Source organism: Elgaria multicarinata, chromosome 9 (assembly GCF_023053635.1).
Source record: "Elgaria multicarinata webbii isolate HBS135686 ecotype San Diego chromosome 9, rElgMul1.1.pri, whole genome shotgun sequence".
Lineage (NCBI taxonomy): Eukaryota > Metazoa > Chordata > Lepidosauria > Squamata > Anguidae > Elgaria > Elgaria multicarinata.
Genome location: NC_086179.1, coordinates 40,404,033 through 40,428,358, shown reverse-complemented (window position 1 = coordinate 40,428,358; position 24,326 = coordinate 40,404,033). Strand labels below are relative to the sequence as shown.

The 24,326-nt window shown below is 42.8% G+C and overlaps 4 protein-coding genes across 6 annotated transcripts; 3 read left to right on the top strand and 1 right to left on the bottom strand.

Moving 5' to 3' along the window:
- Nucleotides 1–1,137: 1,137 nt before the first annotated feature.
- WBP11 (WW domain binding protein 11) lies at nt 1,138–16,557 on the top strand. 3 transcript variants are annotated; one of them, XM_063133671.1, is made up of 12 exons: nt 1,138–1,339; nt 2,917–3,021; nt 4,678–4,709; nt 5,417–5,510; nt 6,647–6,843; nt 8,188–8,321; nt 9,761–9,960; nt 11,357–11,551; nt 12,290–12,391; nt 14,254–14,565; nt 15,034–15,216; nt 15,564–16,557. In XM_063133671.1, the coding sequence occupies exons 2-12, from the start codon at nt 2,958–2,960 to the stop codon at nt 15,980–15,982; spliced, it is 1,932 nt and encodes a 643-aa protein (XP_062989741.1). In that variant the 5' UTR covers nt 1,138–1,339; nt 2,917–2,957; the 3' UTR covers nt 15,983–16,557. The 3 variants fall into 3 exon arrangements, with proteins under 3 accessions (XP_062989741.1, XP_062989743.1, XP_062989744.1); XM_063133673.1 differs by having other exon boundaries at nt 1,333–1,355; XM_063133674.1 differs by lacking the exon at nt 1,138–1,339 and adding an exon at nt 1,378–1,395.
- A 2,276-nt stretch (nt 16,558–18,833) lies between these two features.
- Nucleotides 18,834–19,263, bottom strand: LOC134403465 (histone H3). The gene has a single exon (XM_063133664.1). It carries the CDS (start codon nt 19,242–19,244, stop codon nt 18,834–18,836), a length of 411 nt encoding a protein of 136 aa, XP_062989734.1. The 5' UTR covers nt 19,245–19,263.
- A 2,009-nt stretch (nt 19,264–21,272) lies between these two features.
- LOC134403464 (histone H1.10-like) lies at nt 21,273–22,063 on the top strand. The gene has a single exon (XM_063133663.1). It carries the CDS (start codon nt 21,302–21,304, stop codon nt 21,953–21,955), a length of 654 nt encoding a protein of 217 aa, XP_062989733.1. The 5' UTR covers nt 21,273–21,301; the 3' UTR covers nt 21,956–22,063.
- A 1,208-nt stretch (nt 22,064–23,271) lies between these two features.
- LOC134403466 (histone H2B 7-like) lies at nt 23,272–23,675 on the top strand. The gene has a single exon (XM_063133665.1). The coding sequence runs from the start codon at nt 23,278–23,280 to the stop codon at nt 23,656–23,658; it is 381 nt and encodes a 126-aa protein (XP_062989735.1). The 5' UTR covers nt 23,272–23,277; the 3' UTR covers nt 23,659–23,675.
- Nucleotides 23,676–24,326: the final 651 nt, after the last annotated feature.

The following is a 24,326-nucleotide window of genomic DNA, read 5'->3' as shown; positions in this document are numbered from 1 at the left end:
AATGGCGCCCGTCCCTCTCCCAGCTCTTTCCTTCAAAGGACGTCAGTAGCCGCTTCTCCAGCCTGATATCATAGAGATGTAACATTCGGAGGTCCGAAAGTCAAAACAACCCGCTGAGCTGAGGAGAACTGGAAAGAGAAAGCGACTAGTCTCCTCTCGTTGCCATAGAGATAGAAAAAACTACGGTCCCCGTCCTTATACGCACTTCCGTTCTAACGTTGCTCTCCCTTCCACTTCAACTCTCAACTAGAGTTTTCATTAAAGCGATGATACGGCCTGAAGTGACGTCACAATTGCGCGTATCGAGAATCATGAGAAAGCCTGCAGATCGTTCAAGTTGAGACGGGCAATCTAATATCTAGAGAAGACGCTTTCCAGTTGCTTTTGAGTTTTGTCCGGTGTGGAGGAGAGTTTCCCGTAGAAGATAATGAAGGAATCCAGGATTTAGAATATCTGATTGATCGATGGGCAGTGCTCAGTCTGTTCAACCAGAAACAAAACAAAGGCAGCAATTCTTGCGTTATAATGTGGAAATTGCAATTTTTTGGGGGGAGGGGGGAGTTTTTAAACGTTAATGACAATACAACAAATTACAATGGATGCTAGCCAATGGTAGTCCTATCAGACTAGGCGCATTCACTTCAATGGGTCTACTCTCGGGTTCCAGCAAATGTCAACTGCATTATATTGCCCCCTCAGAATTCATCGTAGTCCAAACGAATCGCTGAAGTAATTGTACTCGATTTTTTTTTGCATGCGTTCAACAAGTTCGGGATTGAATTAACCCAAAACAAAACCCGGATTTGTCACACGAAATGAGTTCTTACAAAGAACACGAGCTCCCGTCTTTGCTGCTGCCTTTTGTGTGGGCCTTCATAGGTCAATGCCGTATCGTAGTTAGGTGCGCTAAAATCCTGGATTTCTTTATTGTTTTCTATGGGCGTCTCTGTCATATAACAACAACAACAACAGGCCTCCAAATTAACCCGAGAATTAGGAACTGAGTATGAGTCTTCAATGGGAAGTCTATATGGCCACGGGGCTCTCATTTTGCCGGAAACGCGCGTTACGTGCCAGTCTAGCCTTTTGCCGTCTCTACTGTCGTTGCCGCGAGATCGTGCGGCTTCCCAAGATGGCGGCGCAGGCGAGAGCTTTCGGGGAGCGGGCTCTGTAGGGCCCTTCGCTCGCCGTGCAGGGAAGAAGGGGGCTGCGCCGGGGCGGACTTGAGGCGCCGGCTCGTTCCCTCGCGCACCTCCAATTGAGCGGGATCCTGCGAGGATCTCACTACGTGACTTTGCCTGCTCGCTGCCCCGCTTGAAGCCCCCGGCCTTGGCCCCAGGTAACGGAAGGGTGAGGTGGGAAGAGCCTCTTTCTGTGAGCCTCTCCGTAGCGGAGGTACGAAGAAGCTGCAGACCCGCTTCCCGGGCTTCAGTGCTTTTCGTTTTCCATCTGCAGCTTTCTGTTGTGTTGCTCGTCTTTTTCTTTTTCATTCTCATTCACCTTCCACCCCTTTTCCAGAGTTAAAAATACTTTAGGTTAGCGTAAATTGGATCTTCATGGGTACAAAGAGCTGCTGATAGACTGGAGACTGCAGCTGTGCTGTGTTGATGGCCTGAAAGCACAGCGGCCTAATCCTAAGCAGATCAAACCCTGTTAAACTGTTAAAGCTGAGCAATCATCTATCAGAGAAGAACATAACACTTGGTTATTTCAGCTAAGGGCCTTGTGCATAGTATAATACCATTCTGGCATAAGCTTTCATGGACACTACCCACCTCATCAGATGCATGAAGTGTTAACCTCACATTGGTAGATTTATAGACACGTGGTAAGTGTGTGTAGATGTAAAGTTTGTCAGAGGAAACTGAAATGCAGAAAGCATAGACTTGATTACCTTAACAGTTGCCATTTACAAAACCTGTTGATTGACAACACAGACATCATGTAATGGTGAAGTGGGTATGTGGCATGATAAAAAATCATAATCAACCTTTGTCCTTATTGAAACAATAGAAAATAAAGTTGATTCTTTTGATGAATTGTACTTCAGCAATTCTCATTGATATCTGTCTTTAAAATTCCTTTGTTCAAGAATTGCTGCCTTAAGGTCATTCGTCAAATTGTCTTGAGAGGTTGAAATGTTCCCCATATCTACTCTGGGAACACTATTACAGGACCTAGTAATGCCATCCACAACATCAGGAGTTTATACATCTGCTCATTTTCTAGTGCGATATGTACCATTGTTTGTTATGATTGCTCAGTTGCATTCTACATAGAACAAACAGGCCAGTTTCTATGCAAGTGAATATTGGGTACAAATCTGACATCAGGAATGGCAATGTTCTGAAACCAGTTAGGGGAACACTAACAGAGCTACACTCCTAGAAATTGTGTAGTTATTTGTGATCTTCATGTCTTATGATAGCAGCTTGTCTTTATGAGTCTGATGAAATTATGATGAGATATACTAGAAGGAGGGCTTTCTCTGCTGTGGCACCCCGGTTGTGGAATGAGCTCCCCAGAGAGGTCCGCCTGGCGCCTACACTGTACTGCTTTCGTTGCCAGCTGAAGACCTTTTTATTCTCTCAGTATTTTAACACTTAATTTTAACTTAAATTTAAATTTTACTGTTTTAACTCTGTATTTTAATCTTATATCAATTTTGCTGCGTGGTTTTATCCTGGTTGTGCTTTTTATACTGTATTTTGTAATTGTGCTTTTAACCTGTTGGTTGTTTTATTGTGGTTTTAATTTTTGTGAACCGCTATTGGGCGGTATAAAAACGTAATAAATAAATAAATACTTTACAGAGGTCCTAAATTGTAACCACAATGGTGTGGAGAAGGAGCAGGGATGGGTGGAGGAAATAGAATGACTTACTCGTTGCTGATTTTTTCCCCCTCCTTGGTCTAGTTTTTTTCCCAGTGGAACAGTAAAAGAAATAAGCAGTCAAAATGGGGCGGAGATCCACATCTTCCACCAAGAGTGGGAAATTCATGAACCCGACAGACCAAGCTCGTAAGTCTCCTGAAAGTCTTTTTTTAAAGTATGGCTGTAAGTGTAGGGGAAATGCGTGGCTGAAAGCTTGTAGCATGTTAATACATGTTTAGGCTACAAGCTCTGCAATATGCTATGAGTTAAGCATTCAACAGTGCCAGTAAAAGACATTAAGGCTGTGTAGAAATACAAGTGAGTGGAGTGATGGTGATAATAAATAAGATTTTTTTCCTAGTAGCAAAAAAAAAGGTGGTAATTTTAGTTGGACAAAGTCATAATATAGATATATACTTGAAATCTGTATGACTTGCTTCATTGGAATAATTTATATCTATGGTTTCTTTATAGTTAAATCCCAATGCACTTCCATACATCATCTAGTTGCCTCAAGTTGACTGTATCTGCAAAAATCAAAATGTCTTCAGATGATAAGGCTGCAGTCTTATGGACTGCGTCTTTGCCTCTTGAAAACCTCCAAACTTGGGGGCTTCCAAGATTCCTATGCCCTGCTGGGCTGAAGCCAGCAGTGCAGGAAGAGCAGTGGAAGAAACATTTTGAAGAAACATTATCTCTCTGTTTACCCTCCCAAACATTAACTATATTTGTCAATTTTGCAATATTCCAAAGTCTTAATAGCCATTCAAATATAAAAAGGGAAAGTACATATTTCCATTATTGTTACAGTGAATCTTGCTGCTGCTAATAAATGAGGAACCATTTTGAAATCTTTTTATGAGACTATACTTTTCAAAGAGCAAAAAACAAAACTACCAGATCCATTGCTAAACCAGTCATGTGTTTGCAATATGCTCCAAAACTGAAATTCAATATGTTATAATACAATGCCATGTTGGATTATATAGTCTAATTTGCTACTATTCCTGAAGACATCATCACCCAGATTTGCTCCAATAAGACCACATTTCCAAGAAATATTAACTTTGTGTGTGTGTCAATCTGTAAGTGGAGCGTTTGTGATAGTTGCTGGGATTCTCCATTTCAGCTGAGTCTGGTGGCATTTTGATGTAAAGTTCAGTTAGGAGAAAGATGGTATTTTTTCAACTTTGTTTGTTTGTTATCCCATGCTAAAAATCCATTCATTTTTCATTTCAAGAGGGTGATGGGGGCTCTTTAACAAGGGCTGACATAAAAACAATGTCTAGAAATTGGGCAAAGTTATAATACCTGTGACAGCGATTTAATATTGTAACAAGATGCCTTCAATGATAGTGAATGGCACAGCCTAACCTTGCAAGGTTAAGGTCCAGTTCTGACACTTTTCTGCACAAAAATAATTGCCATGAATGAAAAAACACTTATGCTAATATCTAAAGTAGTGCTTGAGTGTTTTCCACTGCCAGTGTGTAAGTTGGTTATAATGTTGGTGTTTGTGCATTTTCCTGCATGGTGGCTATCTCTGTGTTGCAGGAATGTAATGTAATTAGTGGGATTTTTTTTTCACTGGATAAAAATGACCTGATTCTACTAGTTATATTTTAAATGGATTCTAACAGCTGGTACGGTATAAATCCTGGCTTCAGGTTTACTCTGAAGTAAGTGCCACCGAGTTCCATGAGACTTATTTTTTAGGAAGTGCCATTAGGATTGCAGCCCAAAAGCTTGCAAGTACTAGGTCTGAAATTGATTGGCTTTTTCAGATTGTTTGTATCTTTGCAGGCAAGGAGGCCCGAAAGAGGGAACTGAAGAAGGTGAGAGATCATTGCCTAAATAAATAAATAAATAAAGAGTCTGACAACCCTGTGCTCTTATTTGCTATATTCCTAACATAAATGGAGGAGGTCTTCATATAGTACTTGCATGTCTTGTTGTTAGCTGATGCATGTTTTCCTACCTAAAACAGTTGTCTTGTCCGAGTATTTCATAAAGTTTGAAAAATGGTACACTGGATTTGGTGTGATTAATGTTTTGTAATTAAATGTATTCAGCTTTGCTTAGTGGATAACTGCCTTATTCTCATCTGTCAGTACAAGTATCTGTGCCGGGGGTGGGGAACGTATGGCCCTCCAGATGTTTTGGCCTTCAGCTCCCATCCAACATAGTTCATGGGTGGGTGATGATGGGAGTTTTAGGCCAAAACATCTGGAGGGCCACAAGTTGCCCACCCTGGATCTATGCATTGCTTGATCAAAGAAATAGGATACAGAGAAACATTTTACAATAGAAAGCAAATGACGTAGAACTTCACAAAACCAGAGACTATAGTCAATACAAACATGCACACACACACACTGAGATACATAGTACTTTTAAAATCTGAATATAAAATCCTTTTGAGTTTTCACTTTAGAAGTTATAAAAATCAAAGTTAGAAAACTGGAACTATTTGATGATGACTTATAGATGCTGCCTAATGTAAGATTTTTTTTGTCCTGCTTTTATTTTCTGGTGAGTTCAGAACAAGAAGCAACGTATGATGGTGCGAGCTGCAGTGTTAAAGATGAAGGATCCCAAGCAAATAATTCGGGACATGGAAAAACTTGATGAAATGGGTGGGTTTGAATATTTTTCGCTTTACAAATTCAGTGGACAAATATTGGTCTATCTTCTCGAGGAACTCTGTTTTTGGCCACTCCCTTTTTTCCTTTCTCCTTCTTACTTCCCATGTAGCGTTCTGTCAGAGAAGGCAGAGATCTCTCTTCCCGTAGGTATGAACGGATGGCATGCAGAGGGCTTTTGAAATTGGGTTGAGAGCTGCGTGAAGTTAGGCCAAATGCCGCATGCGGCTCCAGGTCTGCAGGTTGCCCTCCCTCAGATACAGTAAAGTGGCTGCTTACTGCAAAAACCTTTTTTGCTATTTTTGCCTGTTTTGTTTGTTTGTTTTGTTTTAAGGGACTTATATACCACCCTTCAACGACAGTTCTATGGTGGCTTCCAAAAGATAAAAAGAGAGAAAATGAATAAATAAAATACATGAATAATTCATTAAAATGCAATTTGAACAGCAATTAAAATCATTTAATTTTTGTTAGAGTCCTGTGAGAATAAAAAGGTTTTAGCTTGGTGTCAGCGTGCTGTCAGGCAAACCTCAAAGTTCCTCCCCCCAAAAAAAGGGGGGTACTACAAAAGAAAAGCCCCCTGTCTCCAATTGCAAACTGCCTTAAATGACAGGGTTACCTGGGGGAGACCTCCAAAGGTGATCTTAACTCATGAGCAGACTGATGTGGGGTTCCTTCCAGTTTCCGGGTGTCAAGCCACGTAGGGCTTTAGAAACAAGCACTAACACTTTGAATTGTGCTCAGAAATGAACCGGAAACCAATAATGTGCTCTGAGCAATGGCATGATGGGCTCCAAATGATTGATTCCAGCTGTATTTTGTAGTTGCCAGAATGTCTTTGAAGAGAGAAAACTGTATTAAGAAATGGAGTGGTTTATTTGGGCGCTTCAGTAGGAAGGCAGAAACAGAAGGACTCTAGTCTTCCCGTCCTGGCTTCTGTTCTCTTTTAGCATCCTGAAGGAAATCTGCTTCAGCTGTTCACAGTTCTGTTTTTGAACTCCTTATGCATGTGCACATTTGTTAACAGTTTGGGATAGTGGGAAAAGGGGAAAATAGTGACTAACTAATGCAGTTTTTCCTTGTAAATCTTCTTTCACATGGTTGTCCTAATCCTGGTAATGCTGGATCAGAGTTTAACCCAGTACAGCAGCCACAGCTCAATGAAAAGGTGCTGAAAGACAAGCGCAAGAAACTGCGTGAGACCTTTGAGCGTATCCTGCGACTCTATGAGAAGGAGAATCCAGACATCTACAAGGAGTTGCGCAAGCTAGAAGTGGAATATGAGCAGAAAAGATCTCAGCTCAGTCAGTACTTTGATGCTGTAAAGGTATCTGCCCTCCTTGTTTCTTTTGAACACATTAGTTTAATTTTACTTTCCAGTCCCTGATTATGCGTAGACAGTGGGAGGCCAGTTCCTTAGTTGCTTCTCAACCCTGCTGCGTTGAGTTATTTATTGGGTGTGCAGCATGCGCCTTCCCGGTAACCCTGCATGCAAAAGGTGGTATGGACAACCACCTGTCAGGGATGCTTTAAGGTGGATTTCTGCATTGAGCAGGGGGTTAGACTCCATATGGCAAACAGGCTGTTCTGAAGCAGCTTCCCGTGTGCTTTGGCAACTTGAGCCACAACAGAACCGTTCCCTTCTCTGGTTTCATTGGGATGGTTGGAAGGACTGGGACGACTTCATTCGTGTAGCTTGACACATTATGTTCTTTTCCCATGGTTGCATTACAGGCAGTCTCCCTGCTGTTTGTGTGTCTGAGTTGAGCCTTAGCAGGGAAACTAAATGTTGTGCCGTTGTTTGGTGGTGGTTGTTATTCCTTAAAATTTGCTAAGTGCTGTAACAGATTTATTTATTTTTAACAGCGAGACAGCCCTTGCCTGCAGGCTTACAGCTGAGCAGATGCAACGCAGGAGGGAAGACAAAATGAGCAAACTCAGACACCAATTTTTTGAGTTGCATAATTGTTTTTATAATGGGCTGCTGGAATGGAGACTGTTCAGGAAGAATGGTTGTTGTTTTCAGCTGAACCATTAGAGTGGACCCTGCTGTCCCTCTGCTGTAGCAGCCAAAGGCACACAACTACTATAGTAATATACAATATACTAAAAATACTAAAAAAAGGGGTGAACACTTATATCAAACAAAAGTTTATATAAGATAATAAACAACCATAAACAGTCATAGTACACATTAGAATAATGATATACAATTGTAGAAACACAGAATCACAAAATGTAAACACAAATCTCAACCGTATTTTTTGAATTGACATAAGCTTCTTTCAAATAGGTTAAACAGGCTACCGATGTGAATTAATCCTGTTTTTGCTGTCTGCTTCTTCAGAATTACACCAACCATAGGGATAATGCCGTGGCCAAAATTGTACAAGCTAAACAAGCTTTGATACAAGAAGTATTACTGAGGAAATTATTCTTTTACACTGACGTCTTTTAAATGAACTGCATGCTTCAAAATTATATGAGCACGAGGAATTGACTATTAAGTTTTAGTCACGTTCTGGACTAATCTGCCCCCAAATTAATAGCCCTATGGAGTTTGGAGTGGTTTACCAACTTACAGATGTCTCATAGTGTCTTAGACAAGTGAGGAGAGCACACAATGCCACCTCTTGAAGATTCACCTCGGGAGCATTTTAATCTCTTGCAGAATGCTCAGCACGTTGAAGTGGAGAGTATCCCCCTGCCAGATATGCCTCATGCTCCTTCGAACATCCTCATTCAGGATATCCCCCTGCCTGGAGCCCAGCCCCCTTCGATTCTCAAAAAGACATCGGCCTACGGGTAAGAAGGAGGTCCATTGCAGAGGTCGGAAGCTTCTAACGGGCTTGGGGTGTGCGGATTAGAGTCCTACGTTGCAGTTGTAATTTTTTTAAAAGTAGGCTCTAGGTGCTATTTTACTTGTGCTTTTAAATGTAGTTTAACTATAGTATCATCTATGTACTTGTTAGCTGTTTTTTTCTACATACAGTGGAATGGTGCTGCTTGGACTGTAGATAATCTAGCCAGAGACTGTACCAGCAGCCCAGCCAGTGCTGGTTCCAGCTCTCTGGAGCTGGCTAGTAATGAAGCATGATCCTATCCCAGAGAGTTTCCTCCTGCATAATAACTGCAGCTCCTTTTCCATATTGCTCCTTCCCTTGCCTATTCCAAACTGTAGGAGTTGGGATTAAATGAATTGATAAACAGCGCTGTTGTCTTTTACCTTCTATGTTTTATGCGGTCTGTGCATATTTTACAGTTCCCACGTGGGGGGCTGCTGAAAACTGTCCATGCCATTTTGTTGGCTCGCACAGCATGAAGCTGGCAAACATATTACCCCTTGTGTGGAGTGTTGCTATGCGTAAAGGATTTTCTTTTGCCATCACCTTAAAAGATGTAAAGCATGAAGTGGCTCTGTGATAAGGTTTTCCTCTTTTTGTGGTGTTCAGTTCTTGGCACACCTTTTGCTTTCCCTTTTAAGCCTTATTTAAAACCTTTCTTCTCTGAGGTGTTTATAAGTAATTCTACTGCTGCTGCTTTATTTTATTTTGATTACTTTGTTTGAATTCAGCTGTGAATGTTTTGAACATGACCTGCATGTTATTCTGTGAAAGCATTTGTTTCTTGAACATAAAAAAATGCATGATTTTTGGTAGATTTGAAGGGGCAGGTCAGGGAACCGTGGTCTAATCTGTTACTGAAGCCACTGGACCAGTTTAGCATTACATGTTTGAGACTTGGGGTCATGCGCTCCCCCTCTCCTCCTTCCATGGAGATGCGAAGAGACCAGAAGCATGTGCTTCTGTTTTCAACTTAGTTCTGTTTCTTGAGCTCATGCACTCCCCCTCTCCTCCTTCTATGTAGCTGGTAGTTTGTTGTTATATCTGAACACAGACAAACTATGGTTACTGTGAACTTTAGTTTCCAGCCTCTTTGAATCCATACTTTAATAAAAGATAGTAAACTTGATTTTGGTTTGCTTCAATAAACCGTAGTTAACACTAAGTACAATTCCTGGTTTGAAAACAGCAAACTGTGATTAGTTGAAAACAGAAGTGAATGCTTCTGCTCTTAATTGCTGTGCTAGATGAGGTATGTGTACGCAAACTCAAGGCAAACTGGTCCATTCAGTAAATCCTTCATCAAACTTGATTGTAGCATGCTTTGTGGAGGGCAGGGAGAAGCTCAGACACAGAACTTTAAAAAATCCTTAACTGTACTTTTCAAAACTTTATTTCTAGACCACCTGTCCGGCCTGTTTCTGTTCTTCCTCCTCCTGGGCATGGTGTTCCTCGCTTACCTCCAGGCAGGAAGCCTCCTGGACCTCCACCGGGGCCGCCTCCACCTCAGGTCTTGCAGATGTATGCTCGTAAAGTAGGATTCTCCCTAGAAATGGCTCCTCGGAGAAGAGAGGAGGAAGTGTCTTATAGTCCAGAGACAGGTAAATGGCTACCCTCTCTCCCCATCAGTTACCATTGCATGGGGAAATGGGTTTTTTTCTGACCATATTGCATGTTCCCTCTCTCCTGCATGCTGAAAGTGGGGAACTAGAGAAATAATTTTAGTTCTGAAGTCTAAAAAGTTTAAGGAGAGGAAAGTCAAGCACATTGTAAAAGAAGCCTATTATAGGAATTTCCCAGCAAATTTAAATATGTTCAACATCAAGAGGGCTAAGGAATGTTTGAGGCATGGAGGATGCACACGGCATTTCTAGTGTGTGTACGCACACAAGATTTATTTATTTATTTATTTATTTTATTACATTTATATACTGCCCCACAGCCGAAGCTCTCTGGGCGGTTTACAACAATTAAAAATGGTAAACATTAAAAGTATAAAAAATTAAAAAACCATCAAAAACATAAAAAAACAGTATAAAAACAAGATTGTATATATGCTTAAACTATTTCTAGCTCCCTAGGATTGGAATAGGCATGCTATTTGAAAAACACTCCTCCTCCCTTTAGATTTGATGCTATGACATTGTACAAGTGGAATAATAAGGTTATCATTAAAAAAATTGCCCTTTATATAAGAAGCACATCAGCTATGATCGTTTGGAAAGACACAGTTATGTCAATACAATCAATGGGTTGATGGAAGAAAACATCCAATTGGGAAACAAAGGAGGGCAATCGGAGAGCCAGTGAATGTTGATGCAGACATTGACTGGGTTTGTACGATCGCAGCGGAGGAAGCAGCCATTGTGGCGGCTCCCCCCCGACGTGTGCGACCGCCATTTGCATTATTCCCCCTGCTGCAGCATGGGTTGGTGTGTCTTCTGAACCTGGTGTGCTGCGCAGGTCATCGTACCCACCCTACAACCAATGATGTACAATAGTGGTTGTAGAGTGGACATGAAGCCTGTCCTGCTGTGCTGCATGCTGAGTTCGGACGACATGTCAATTAGTGTGGGGAATAGTGGTCGCACATGCGGGCAGCAGCTACGATGGCTGCTTCCCTTGCTGTGTTTGTCCGAACACACCCTCTGTATCACCTGAACTAGCCCAGAGGTTTAGGAACTAAGGTTGCAATCCTATATCTGCTTATATGGGAGTAAGCCCCGTTGTACTCAGTGAAATCCTAGAGTCTGTGCTGAACAGTGCTAACCGGTATTTCCTAACTATCCCACTTGACTTCCATGTATATCTGGATAATAGCATCATGGGCTTTGGGCAACGGGTCAGAGTGGTAGGCTTGAAGTGTCGATTGTCCTCTTTCCCCCCAGCCCCTCTTGTGTTGGCCAGGCTAAAAGGCTTTACAGGCCAACTGAGCTGAACGTGTTGCATGTTGTATTGATATTTTTTCCGGTGGGGCTCCATGTCTGAACTTCTCAGGTCCACGAGGACATGATGAAGAAGCTTCGAGTACCAGTGAAGATGAGGGGTACCCTGAGGATATGGATCAGGACAAGCACGACGACACCACTGATGACAGCGATAGTGACAGGAGCGATGCAGACAGCGAAGGGGACGAGTTCATGCATCACGACGATGGTGCCGAGCGGGAGGGGGGCGAAGACAAGAAATCGGGTACGTTTCTTAGGAAAGTGGGCTCGGGTTGGGCAGTAGCTCTGCTTCACCTCCATCACTGAACTCCTCGCAAAATGCCCTGTCTTTGAACAGAGCCAGGAGAACAAGCATGAATGGAAACCTGCTTTCACCACATCTGAATGATTCCTTAAATGCAGCCCCTCTTTTTTCCTATGCATTTTTATTTTACTTGTCTGGTGGCAATCAGTTGGATGTGTGTCCCTCCTGGCCGCATTAAGGGGCATGCTGCTCTGTCGGCTTGGCTGGGAGCAACCAGAGCTGTTTCCCTTAGTGGCTTTTCCACCTGGTCATTCTAACAATTCTGTAAGTTTATGTAAGAGTTGATGTCAGAACCTGCTTTTTTCCTCTTCCCTTTGTATCAGGCCTATTAGATTGTAAGCCTGCAGTCAGAGCCTTTGTGTTAGTGGTAACTCTTTCTACAATGCCTAGAACTCTATAAATAATAGCTGCTAATAATAATAATTTTGGGTTGTTAGGCTGGCAGCTGTCTCTTGGTGTCTTAGAAGAAACAACATTCTACGAAGTAAGGTCTAATAAATAACGTTGGGATTGTGTGTAAAGCTCTTTTGGAAGTGGGTAGCTCTTCCATCCTTGAGCAGCAAAATTGAGCTGCTTGCCTCTTGGGATATTAGATACTGTTAAAGCATCCCAAACATGAACTGATAAAAATTGTGATTGCTGATAAAAATGCTAACCCTCAGACACATGCTTCTGCAGGTCATAGCGTGCGGTTTGCTGACATACCTGGAAAATCACGAAAGAAGAAAAAGAACCTTAAGGAGCTCACTCCGCTTCAGGCCATGATGTTGCGGATGGCTGGTAAAGAAGCCTTAATTTTTCTCATCTCTTCTCATCCTGCCTCTTCTCTTTTATTTGTAGTTGCAAGCTACAGGCGTCGGCTTGCTTAGAAAACAAACTCTGAAAGATATTCTTAAGAATTTGCATTAAGGATCTGGTATGTGCTTTATAATCGGAAGCTGGCATGATGGGTCTCCTTGCTTATCAGCTGCTTATGATAAAGCAGTGACTTCCTACTAGTTCCCTGCATGCAGTAGATGTAAACTCAGGAGTTTGGAGGTCAACAACCCTTTGGCTAAATTAATATAAAGATGGGGAAAAAAACCAGATGTTCCCATGTTTTACTCAGCCTGGTTGTGGGGAGGCTTGTGTGGATGTGTTCTCCAGAGACACTGTGGGCTGACAAAAGCCCACAATCTGCTTCTGTCGTTGCCCCTAAAATAGCAATATTGAGAATCATTGGAATAGAAAGAACTTCAAGTATTAGAGGTACCCCATTTGTTGAATCCACAAGCTAGTTGTGACCAATTTTTCAAGAATAACCCATAAACTTGATTCTAATTTTAGGGGAGTTTGCACAGTAGATGTGATAGATTGATGAAAATCCAAGTGTGTTTTTTATTTTAAAACATGTATGTTATTATGGAATTAATAATGAAAATTTTACTACTGTTTTCTAGAACAGTAAAATCTGACATCAAAAATATCCAATTTTCATGATTCATAAATCCCTGTCATTTACTTTGAGAAGATGGACTTTAGGTTTGAGTGTTTTATGAAAGTAATATCAGGGCTTTTGCTTAGAAGACTTGTCTAATAACATGGGACTTCTTGCAGTTTCAAAGCAGAACACATGTCCACCAACCATGTCCTTGATGTCTTAAAAGTTTTTTTTATTACATGTCCTCCTTTCACAAATTGTCAGAGTGGGTTTTATCTCCAGATTTTTTTTATGTCCACTCTTTTTTATTAAGAACAAGCTCTCGTAAATGAAGGGTCTTTAAAAGAAGTATTGGCTGTGGATAAATGTAGCTAAATTCATAATAGAAAGCAATTACACTTGTTTGGCTTGGATGTTCATCACTAATGACACTTAGAACAGAATTGGTGGCATCTTAAAAGATTGGCAAATTCATTGTATCATCAGCTGTTATGGGAATGACCCTACCTGTCTTCCCCAACTTGGTGCCCTTCCGATATGTTGGGCTACAACTCTCCCCAGCCAGCATGGTCATTAACTGGGCTGGCTAGGAATGATAGGAGTTGTAGGATGCTATATTTGGTCAACACAGTTTCTCCCTATATTTTGATGTTAGTGACACAAAAATCATGGTGGGCTGTCTTGTTGTGCTGTTTATTTTTTAAACCTCATACCTGATGAATACAACTTCAGTTCATCTACATTAGCACTAGCCTCTTGAGCATCTAATTCCTTCTTCATTGTTTAATATCTTGTAAAAAATAGCTAGTAAACTTCCCTTACCTACTCCCCCTGCCCAATGATCCCTTTGGCTGCTATTTATGTAACAAAAACTGTGACTCTCATGTTTAGTTTAGCAATGAGAGCTCTATGGCAGTCTTCCTTCATTTTTTTACCCTATATGTCCCAAAGGGATGCTAATTGTTTGCATCACCTTTCCAATAGGTGGGGGAAATGCCTAAAGGGGCTTGAGTGCTGAATTTTCAGAATAATCTATTCTTTTACCAAGCATCTAATTCTGTCATGTTCTGTGGTGATCTTCTAACCTGCAAGACAACTTCCTTAATTGTAGGGAAATGCCTTTTCTTTCCTGAAGCTTCATCTTGTTCGATTCTATTGTTAGAGTGCAGCCTGTAAGCCCCTGAATACTAAAAACAGCAGAGCCTGCATTCTTTTGTTGCAGGTCAGGAAATTCCTGAGGGAGGCAAAGAGATAGAAGAATATTCTGAAGAAGAAGATGACGATGATGACGATGAGTCAGATGCTGAGGATACACCGCAGCAGCAAAGCACAGAAGAGTCCCACGCAGAGACCGCATCATCGACACCCTCTCAAACTGCCCAGCAGCAGCAGCAGCAGCCGCCCCCTCAGCCTGTTCCTCCAACTCAGATGCAGGGACCTCCCATGCCAGGGCCACCCCCACTTGGGCCACCTCCGGCGCCACCCTTGAGGCCTCCAGGGCCACCTACGGGTCTTCCTCCTGGTCCTCCTCCAGGTGAGCACTCAAGTGTCCACAATCCCAAGCTTGTCTTGCTTTGGGGTTCCAGGTTGGGAATCATGACAGTAGGCAGTCTTACTATACTCGCCAAGTAATGGAGCTCTCATGCCATACCATCGTTGCCTGGGCAATGCTGTCTTCTACCTCAGGCTGAAATCCAGCTTTTTTTGTTAAGCCACCTAGCAGGATTGGAAATGTAAGGAAGCTACCGGCTGGCTGGCTGTTTTGTACGTTTTTAGCATTTGTAAATGTGAGAACATTCAGAAGGAAAAGCAGAATATTTTGATTAAAATTTAGCCACTGTTTTCATGGGTTGAGCTCTAGTGCCCTTAAGCAAGGTGGGTTTTTTTAAAAAACATTTTAAATCGGAGTGCTGAGAAAACAAGTACTGTAATTGGCAAAGGGCACTGAAGTACCTCTCATTTTCGGAAGTAAACTAAGATGTTTTTATGTAAATACTTTTAGGGGCTCCTCCGTTCCTCCGGCCACCTGGATTGCCTGGATTGCGCGGGCCTTTGCCACGACTCTTGCCACCTGGACCTCCCCCTGGCCGCCCTCCAGGCCCTCCACCTGGGCCACCTCCAGGCCTGCCACCTGGTCCTCCTCCACGGGGCCCCCCACCTCGTCTGCCACCTCCAGCCCCTCCAGGTAATGTTCTAATCTAGCATTGGGATGTCTCTTGCTCCTCCAGTAATTCAGGCAAAAGATCTAATAAGGTGGTATTCTTACTGTCTCTTATGCCTCCAGTCAAAGCTTAAATGTTGAAAATACTTCAGTGGGAGACAGGACGAGGTTTTATGCAGCATCAAAATATCTGGATTTTTATACAGACTCAACAATGTGTGCACATCCAGTTAGCATAGAAATGAACTTCTGTGAAAGGGAGGTTTTTAAGGGAAATTCAGTTTATCCCAGGTATTGCTGTAACTTGATCATCTTTTGTCTTGTCTTGTTCGTGAACAAAGATCAGAGGGATAACTTTTTCCTTCCTGCAGGTATCCCACCTCCTCGTCCAGGCATGCTGCGCCCTCCGTTGGTGCCTCCACCTGGTTTATTCCCACCTGCTCCCATTCCAAATCCTGGGGTTCTCAGTGCTCCTCCCAGTTTGATCCAGCGCCCCAAGGCGGATGATACCAGCGCAGCCACCATTGAGAAGAAAGCCACAGCCACAATCAGCGCCAAGCCACAGATCACCAACCCGAAGGCTGAGATCACCCGCTTTGTGCCCACAGCTCTGCGGGTCCGGCGAGAGAACAAGGGCACAACTACCTCCAGCCAGCGGAAACCTGACAATGAACCTTCTGTTCAGATAAGCAAAGCAACTCCGAAGGCTGGTTCTTCTGCCCCTATTTCTGTGCAGACCAAGGATGATGTGTATGAAGCTTTCATGAAGGAAATGGAGGGACTACTGTGACCATCTGTTCCAGTTATCCTTAATGTCTTCTGTGATGAGATCAGACTACTGCGTTAGGGGCAGGGGTTCCATGTTATAGTGGCATCCAGTTGACAAGCTCCTCCTTTCATAACAGAGAATAGTCCCCCATCCCAGTTAATGTATGATCAAACTTGAGAGAGACCACTGTAGGGAGTGGAAGAGGGGCACACTCACCTTACCCGCCCTTTAATGAAAGGTTTGGTTGTGAATGCTCCTGTGGAAAGCCTGTTGTCTTTTTTATTATTTTTTAGTGAAGAGGAGGAATACATCTGAGGTACCAGAATACACTGGTAAATTATCTACTACACACATATACCTGATCATCAGGTTTTTATGTTCTGTTTTGGTTGCTTTCTGTAAATATTTTGTAATGCTGTTTTGAGTTGGGTGAGTTTAACTAGTTTACAGTCATAGAGGTGGGCAGGCTAGTGTTTGCATACATGGCATGCAAACATTTTGCACCTGGTATACCCTGCAATCACTTCAGTGGCTTCTTGCTGACAGGAGGAATATCATTGTCATATGAAAGAGAATAAATATTTGATGTATTACAACCTTTTATGGATTGGATATCTGTATTACATCTTTGGGTTTAGGAAGGGAAAGTGGTAACCCAGAGGCCCTGACAAATGATGCCTATGGAAAGTAGGTAATGTTGCTAAGAGAAATGTAGTAAATGTGTGCAGATTCAATAAAAGGGAGAATTGCTTTTAATTGTATTTGGGAGGCATGATAATCTGTACCTCTCATGCCTCCTTTTCCCATCCTTGATTTTTGCAGCACGGAAACTCAAATTTTATACACTAAATAAAGCAAGCTATGTTGCATGCAAGTATTCAAAGAACTTGGCATTTGCAAGGGAAGGCAGATGGGAGAGAACAGCAGGTAATTGAGATTTTGATAGCAGCCATTGAAAGTTCTTTGCAGCCCTGCTTTTCTATATGTGATTTCTAAATCTTTATCCACAACCACTGAGAATTAGAAAGTTGGTTCCTTCCAATTGAGATAAAATTTGAGTTTACTCCATTCATGTGCATCAAAGCATAAAAATGGAATAAATGTGCTGACCATTAGAGGACAGCAGCCAGAAAGTCTGCTTTGACAGAACTCAAACAAGATACAGTAGCATTTTGCCTGATGAGGGTGAGAAATGTGAATAACCCAGTAGCCACAGGAAGAGGATGGGTTGTCTGTAGCAAGGTTCTTCCATAAGATAGAACTGTGTCTTACACTTTTTGATTTTGCATATATGTAGGAACAGCTGCTTGTTCTACTCTATGGGCAAAATTCATTGTATAAATGTGGATGACAAACACAATACCTTCTTACCCTGCGGTGTTTAGGTACAACATATCTTAAGCCCATTTCCTCTCATCCTGCTATAATACTTGAAATACTATGTGTATTTCAAGACACAGTTCAGACACAGATCTCTAATCAGTTTCTGGCATCTCCAGTTAAAAGGGTCACAGGGCTGGGAAAGCTCTTACCAGAGACAATATTTGGCTAGATGGATTATTATAAGGTCGATTCATATGAAGCCTGAAGACTTGCCTTTCAAATGTTTTGGCCTACAATTTCCATTACCCCTAGCCCACATAGCCAGTGGTGTGGGATACTGGAAGCCAAAACATGGAGCACCACAAGTTTCCCACCTGTTCTAAATGGTACCAAAGATCTGTTGCCAGGTGGAAGAGAAGATGGAAGCAAGTACATGGTATGGGTAAGACAATGCATTTGCTTGGGCATGAGTGTATTGGAAAACGGCATGAGCCTTATTTTAATGAGTGGATATTTCTACAGCTGAAAGCTGGAACAAAAAAAAGTTCTACCAATTCAGCCTTCAAATACTAGATTACATGTACTGGCTAGCCCACTTTATATTTACTGGGTTTGAAGGGTGGGAAACTGCTGTGTCCTGCAGTTTTGGTACACCACTGGCTAAAGAGTTTGGGAACAAACTGCAGAAATAGACCTTTGGTCCCTCTGAATGATATTCCTTTCAAGGAGACAAATTGCATTTAGCACTTGCTCCCTTTCCTCCCAGTTTTAACAAGGGGTCATCTTTATATAATAGATTTATATACCATTGACCACATTTTAAAATATTACGTGTTATGGGTGGGGGGAGGGGCCATCTAGCAAATTCCTTGGTGATTTGGTTAGGTGAATTAGTTTGATGCACCTAGTTGCTAAGATCTAGATTTTGATACTATGACCACATTGCTCTGGTCCCATCCATTTCCTAGGATGATGACAGATAATTAAAGCTCCTCTGAAAGCCATCTGCGTTTAAGGTATTACCAGTTTCTCGATATCATTCTCACGGGGAGATGGATTGACAAGCACGCATATGTGAACCGCTCCCAGTATTTGACAACTACCTCAGAGGAGCTGAAATTGTTACATCCTCAGGACAGTTGCCCCTTAAGTTTTCAACGAACACGCTTTTAGCGTCAAACACAGGCAGGGTGTCTAGTCAAGCGCGTTGTAGCATTGCGTACCTGCCCCCACCCCGAAATTTACGTGAAACACATCGCGGACCAGAAACGTCGCTGCATTGATTTAAGATGAATTTCTAATAGGTCGTCCCTCTCCTCCTAAACTGGCGGTGCATAAGAGGCCGGAAACAAGGGGCAACATTGCTTCTGTGGAAGAATCTTTCATTATATTTCATTTTAGGAGTGCAAAAAATAGTGTCTTGTGATTTAGCTAGGAAAAACTCCAGCTCTTTTCAGTGATCGCGTAGTTGGCTCTGAAAAGAGCCTTTGGGTTTCGCGAGTGGTTTTCGGGGGAAAAGGGAGGGAGGCGGGCGGGCGGGCGCGGGTCTCTAGGCCCTCTCCCCACGGATCCGCCGGGCCAGCTGGATGTCCTTCGGCATGATGGTCACCCTCTTGGCGTGGATGGCGCACAGGTTGGTGTCCTCGAACAGCCCCACCAGGTAAGCTTCGCTGGCCTCCTGCAGCGCCATCACGGCCGAGCTCTGGAAGCGCAAGTCCGTCTTGAAATCTTGGGCGATCTCACGCACCAGGCGCTGGAAGGGCAGCTTGCGGATCAGCAGCTCGGTGGACTTCTGGTAGCGGCGGATCTCGCGCAGGGCGACGGTCCCGGGCCGGTAGCGATGGGGCTTCTTCACGCCGCCGGTGGCGGGAGCGCTCTTGCGAGCAGCTTTGGTCGCCAGCTGCTTGCGCGGCGCCTTGCCGCCGGTGGACTTGCGAGCAGTCTGCTTTGTTCTGGCCATCTCTTCAGCTACGTGCACAGAATACCTGCTACCCCACAAAACAGCGAAGCCAAAAAATGGAAGGTTTAGCCGCTCGCAGCCGTATATGTAGTCCAAGCCTCCCACTCTCCCGATTGGCTAAGACTAGAAACCGATTCTCATTGGATAGTTTCTAGATTTGAAAACTCCCGCGTTGATTGGAGTGAAAAATGGACCGCCTATTGGCATACCTGCGCTCATGTTTTAAGCGACTTTCCCCGGCACGATCACCAATGAAAAGCAGGCAGCGTTTCATGCTAGCCGCTGTTTGGGACGTGACATAACTGGCTGAAGTTCTCTTCCGCTTGTAAACTCGATGGTTGCGAGCGCCTTGTTTTAAGCTCCCTTAATTTTTCCATGTAAGGTTCATTTTGGGGTGCGGGGCGCGCGCCGATTTTTCTTGTTTTTGGACATTCGCTTTCATTTTGAATCCATGTTTTTCAACGTTTAGAGATAATAGAAAGAAAGTGGAAATGTTTATAAGTCAGTGTTGAAAACCCGGTTTTTGAATACACTCACAGATTCCCGCTTCCATTTCTCTTAGCCTTTCCCACCACGGATTCCTCGTAGCACTTTCCAGCACATCCGTTTCTGATTGATCCGGCATTACAGTACTTTAGGGAAATGGATATGACATGGCCAAAGTTAAACATTTTTAGGTTATGAACATATACACGCTTCGGAATAAGTTCAGCGGATCAATGGGACTTCTTAAATTGACATACCTAGGATTGCACTGTGAAGGGTGCAGTCCTAAACATAATTACCTGGTGCAGATTATATTGAATTGAGTGGATTTTGTGTGTAGTCATGGATATGATTGGGCTCTTAGAAGAGCGTTGGAGATAAAAAATATATTCACATTCTAATGGGACTTAAATATGCATAACTTTGGCTGGATCATGGCCTGAAGTAAGTTTCACTGAATTGGACATGTCTTTGTCTCATAGAAGAATGTCATAGGATGCAGCCTTAAACAGGATCTTATGATTCACACACTCGCCCGCCCCTGGAGGTTCCTATTTACAGTAAAGTGGCCATTGTGAAAAAGTAAAAGATTTTAAAATAAATAAATAAAGGCTTTGATGTCAAGCGGACTTCGGAATAAACTCCTTGAAGAGCAAGGTATCTGGGATCTCAGTTACAATGTGTTTTACGACTGAAACTCAAACCAGTCCCCTTCACCTTAAGCTTTGTTTTCAAGAGAATTGCTCCGAAAATGATACATTCTACATACTTTTCTTAGAATGAGACCCTAACTCTGTGTAAAATAATATCCAACAACAAGAAGTCCGAATAGACGAGTTAATCTCTTATTTTGTAGTTTAGAATGAAATTGTGGATTAAGCTCTTAAATTGGTGGTGGAGGGGGATATCACATCATAAATCTATCATAACTTTGTTTAGTGTATACCATCTTTACAATTTTTTAATACGATATTCAATAGCTTTTATTTGGATCTGGCGGGTGGGTTAGGGCTTGGCTGATTAGCAATGGTAAATCTACTTTGTAGAACTCTGTGTTACCTCTGTTTACTTGGAATCTATTTACAGTGAGGATATTAGCATAAAACACTCACATTATGTCCTGTTGCCTAGATGAGTGTCTGGAGATGTGCTCTGCACAGTTTTCCAGTTCTTTTTGGAAATTGTACAGCTTTAATTTACAAAGAAAAACAAAAGTTTCGCTCTCTCGAGGTCTCCCCAGATCCTGCATTCGGGGATTTAGAGCCCTTTTAAAAACGTTACTTTTTGTTTTGCTTTCCCAAAATTTAAACGGACGAAGAGCACCCCTTGCTCTTTTCCCCAGTGAAAAGATTTGATTATTTGGTGGCAGGTATTGTGCTAAAATTGCAATTTATTAACTCAAAAGAAACACAAACTGAGCGGTCGTAAGAGTCTCTTCTGCCTTGCAGCAGGGCGGGTTCTGTAGCGGACCAATCACAAGGCAGGGCTTCTCTATAAATAAACAGCGGCTGACCTACTTGAGCTCACTTTTCTTCTTTTGGGGATTATATTAGAGTGTTCTCTCAGCAATCATGTCTGAAACGGCGCCCGCTGTTGCCGTCAGTGCCGCGGCTCCCGTGGTAGCTTCGAAGGCTCCTGCTAAAAAGGCGAAGAAAGCGGGAGGCGCCAAAGCCCGCAAGGCTTCGGGTCCCAGCGTCACTGAGCTGCTCACGAAGGCAGTGGCAGCCTCCAAGGAGCGCAAGGGGGTGTCTCTGGCGGCCTTGAAAAAAACGCTGGCGGCTGGAGGCTACGATGTGGAGAAGAACAACAGCCGCATCAAGCTCGGCCTGAAGAGCCTGGTGAGCAAAGGCACCCTGGTGCACACCAAGGGCATCGGGGCTTCGGGCTCTTTCAAGATCGGCAAGAAGCCCGGCGAAGGGAAGGAGAAGGCGCCCAAGAAGAAGGCGACCGCAGCGAAAGCCAAGAAGCCCGCGGCCAAGAAGCCCGTCGGTAGTGTCAAGAAGCCCAAAAAAGCCGCGGCTGCCAAGAAGAGCCCGAAGAAGCCGAAGAAGCCTGCAGCGGCCAAGAAGGCAGCCAAGAGTCCCAAGAAGACTAAGCCGGTGAAGCCCAAGAAAGTAGCTAAAAGCCCGGCCAAAGCAAAAGCCGTGAAGCCCAAGACGGCCAAGTCCAAGACGGCCAAACCTAAAGCAGCAAAGGCTAAGAAGGCGCCGCCTAAGAAGAAGTAAACATGGCCAGCGCGCTGTTGCTCTTTCAAAAACCCAAAGGCTCTTTTAAGAGCCACCCACTTCGTCAAAAAAGAGCTGTTCTGCACCTTATTAAATTACACAGACGCACGAGTTGTGCCTGTCTACTCTAATGTAAACCCTGTTCAGTGTGGGTTTGCACCCTGGAGAGTTACACCTGTAGCAGGGTGCCTAAAAGCTTGGAAGTTCCGTAGACAACTACTAAAGCTGGCTGGGTGGTGGTGGTAAATTAGGATTTCTTTAACTCGTATTTTAGGACGGCATGTAGGCCTAAGGCGGGCGCGGACTAAGTAAATAAATGGGTGACCGGAGAGACGACCTAAAGTATATGTATATATGTTATCCCCTAGCAACAGTGTCTCAAAACTTTTTTTTTTTTTGCTGCGGTGTGGGGAGGAGGTGGAGAAGATCCATTTCTATCCGGTATTACAGGTGTGTGTGTGTGTGTGTGTGTGTGTGTGTGTGTATATATATATATATATATATATATATATATATATATATATATATAATTTCTAGGCTACAATATACATATTTGGGAGCATGTCCCATTGAAGCCTAAACATGTATAGGATCAGGTTCCAATTTGTTTATGAGGAAACAACCGTACTCCATTTACAGTGTAATCCTATACATGTATATTCGGAAGTAAGTCTGATTGAATCCAGTGCTTACTTCGAAATAAGTCTTTAAAAGCATTAAAACAAATCATGTTTGATGAAAACCAATGTCAGAAATTAGATACACTCGAGCCAAAAAAAAAAAAAGTATTAAGATTGTTTTACTGGCTTCTTAAAGGGCTGCATGTCTCACGGATATGAACTTTTATAGGGTGGAGCAATTCGTCACTTAAAGCCAGATATTTTCCATGTTTCCTCTGAGACTCCATTGAGTTTAATGGATTTACTTTCAAATAAAAGTGAATCATATGGATATCTAAAATGAAATAGGTATTTATTCTTTTGGCCGCGGGGAAGGGGCAGACTCTCCAAATAACTTTCAAAATTGTGTGTGTGTTTGTGTGTGTGAATGAACATTATATTTAGTCCAGGTTGAATTGCAGGTCTTTCCTAGAGTCGGTGTGACTTATGATTGGCTCAAACCGAGACATTGTCTAAACAGCCAATGGGCACTAGGTGTCAAATCATCCAATCAAGAAGGATATAAACATTCAGTCACAACGTTTGCAACTTTACACCCAATAGAAAATGTGGAACACGATCCTCTCATTTGCATAACGCCAATATAAAATGAAGCAGCATTTGCTAGTCCCCTGTTGTTGGAGAGCGTGTTGAAACGTAAAGATGCCGGAGCCAGCCAAGTCGGTGCCCGTTTCTAAGAAAGGATCCAAGAAAGCTGTGACAAAGACGCACAAAAAAGGCGATAAGAAACGCAAGAAGGTCAGAAAAGAGAGCTATTCAATCTACGTGTACAAAGTACTGAAACAAGTCCATCCAGATACTGGGATTTCCTCTAAAGCCATGAGTATCATGAATTCTTTCGTGAATGATGTTTTCGAGCGTATCGCTGGTGAAGCCACCCGGTTGGCTCATTACAACAAACGTTCCACGATCACCTCTCGGGAGATTCAAACGGCTGTACGGCTCTTGTTGCCAGGAGAGCTGGCTAAACATGCTGTGTCCGAGGGCACCAAGGCAGTCACCAAATACACCAGCTCCAAGTAAATGCAGCACCCTTTGATTTTAACCCAAAGGCTCTTTTAAGAGCCACTTATCTCTTCAGAGAAAAAGCTTCGTAATCACTCGCATAGACCCTTAAAATATTAATACTATATTTAAACATGAGTTAAGTCTTCCGGTAATGTCCCCCCCCCCCGGTTTTAATGTGTTGTGGTTGAACTACATATATACAGAATGTAAGCAACTGGCATCCTTCATTTCGGCTTCAGATGGTAGTCATTTATTTATAGTAAAAATAAAATCAAGATCTATTCCAAATAGATTTATAGGCATAGGCAGAGTGACTGATACTTGCAGATAAGTAACGTGTTACGTTACAAGCCATTTCTTAGAGGGAACAGTCAGAAAATTTGAAATGCCCGCGCTTTGAAAGGATTGGTCAGTTTCAGGCGGCTCAAAGCTTTTCGCTCAAAAGCTCTAACTGGAGCAATGAAATAGACCAGTCACTTACTATGTTTATAATTTACTACTGCGTCATTTAGAAAACGACGGATGAGTGCGTGGGAAATTGTTAGAATGCTGGTTCTTAGAAAAGCTTAACGGAGACTCTGTTATACTAGCGCGTAAAAGAAATAAGTTGCTACATAAATATCGGTATATAGGTTTGTATAGTAGTAGAACAAGGGAAGACCTGCCCCCACTTTCATTTCCAA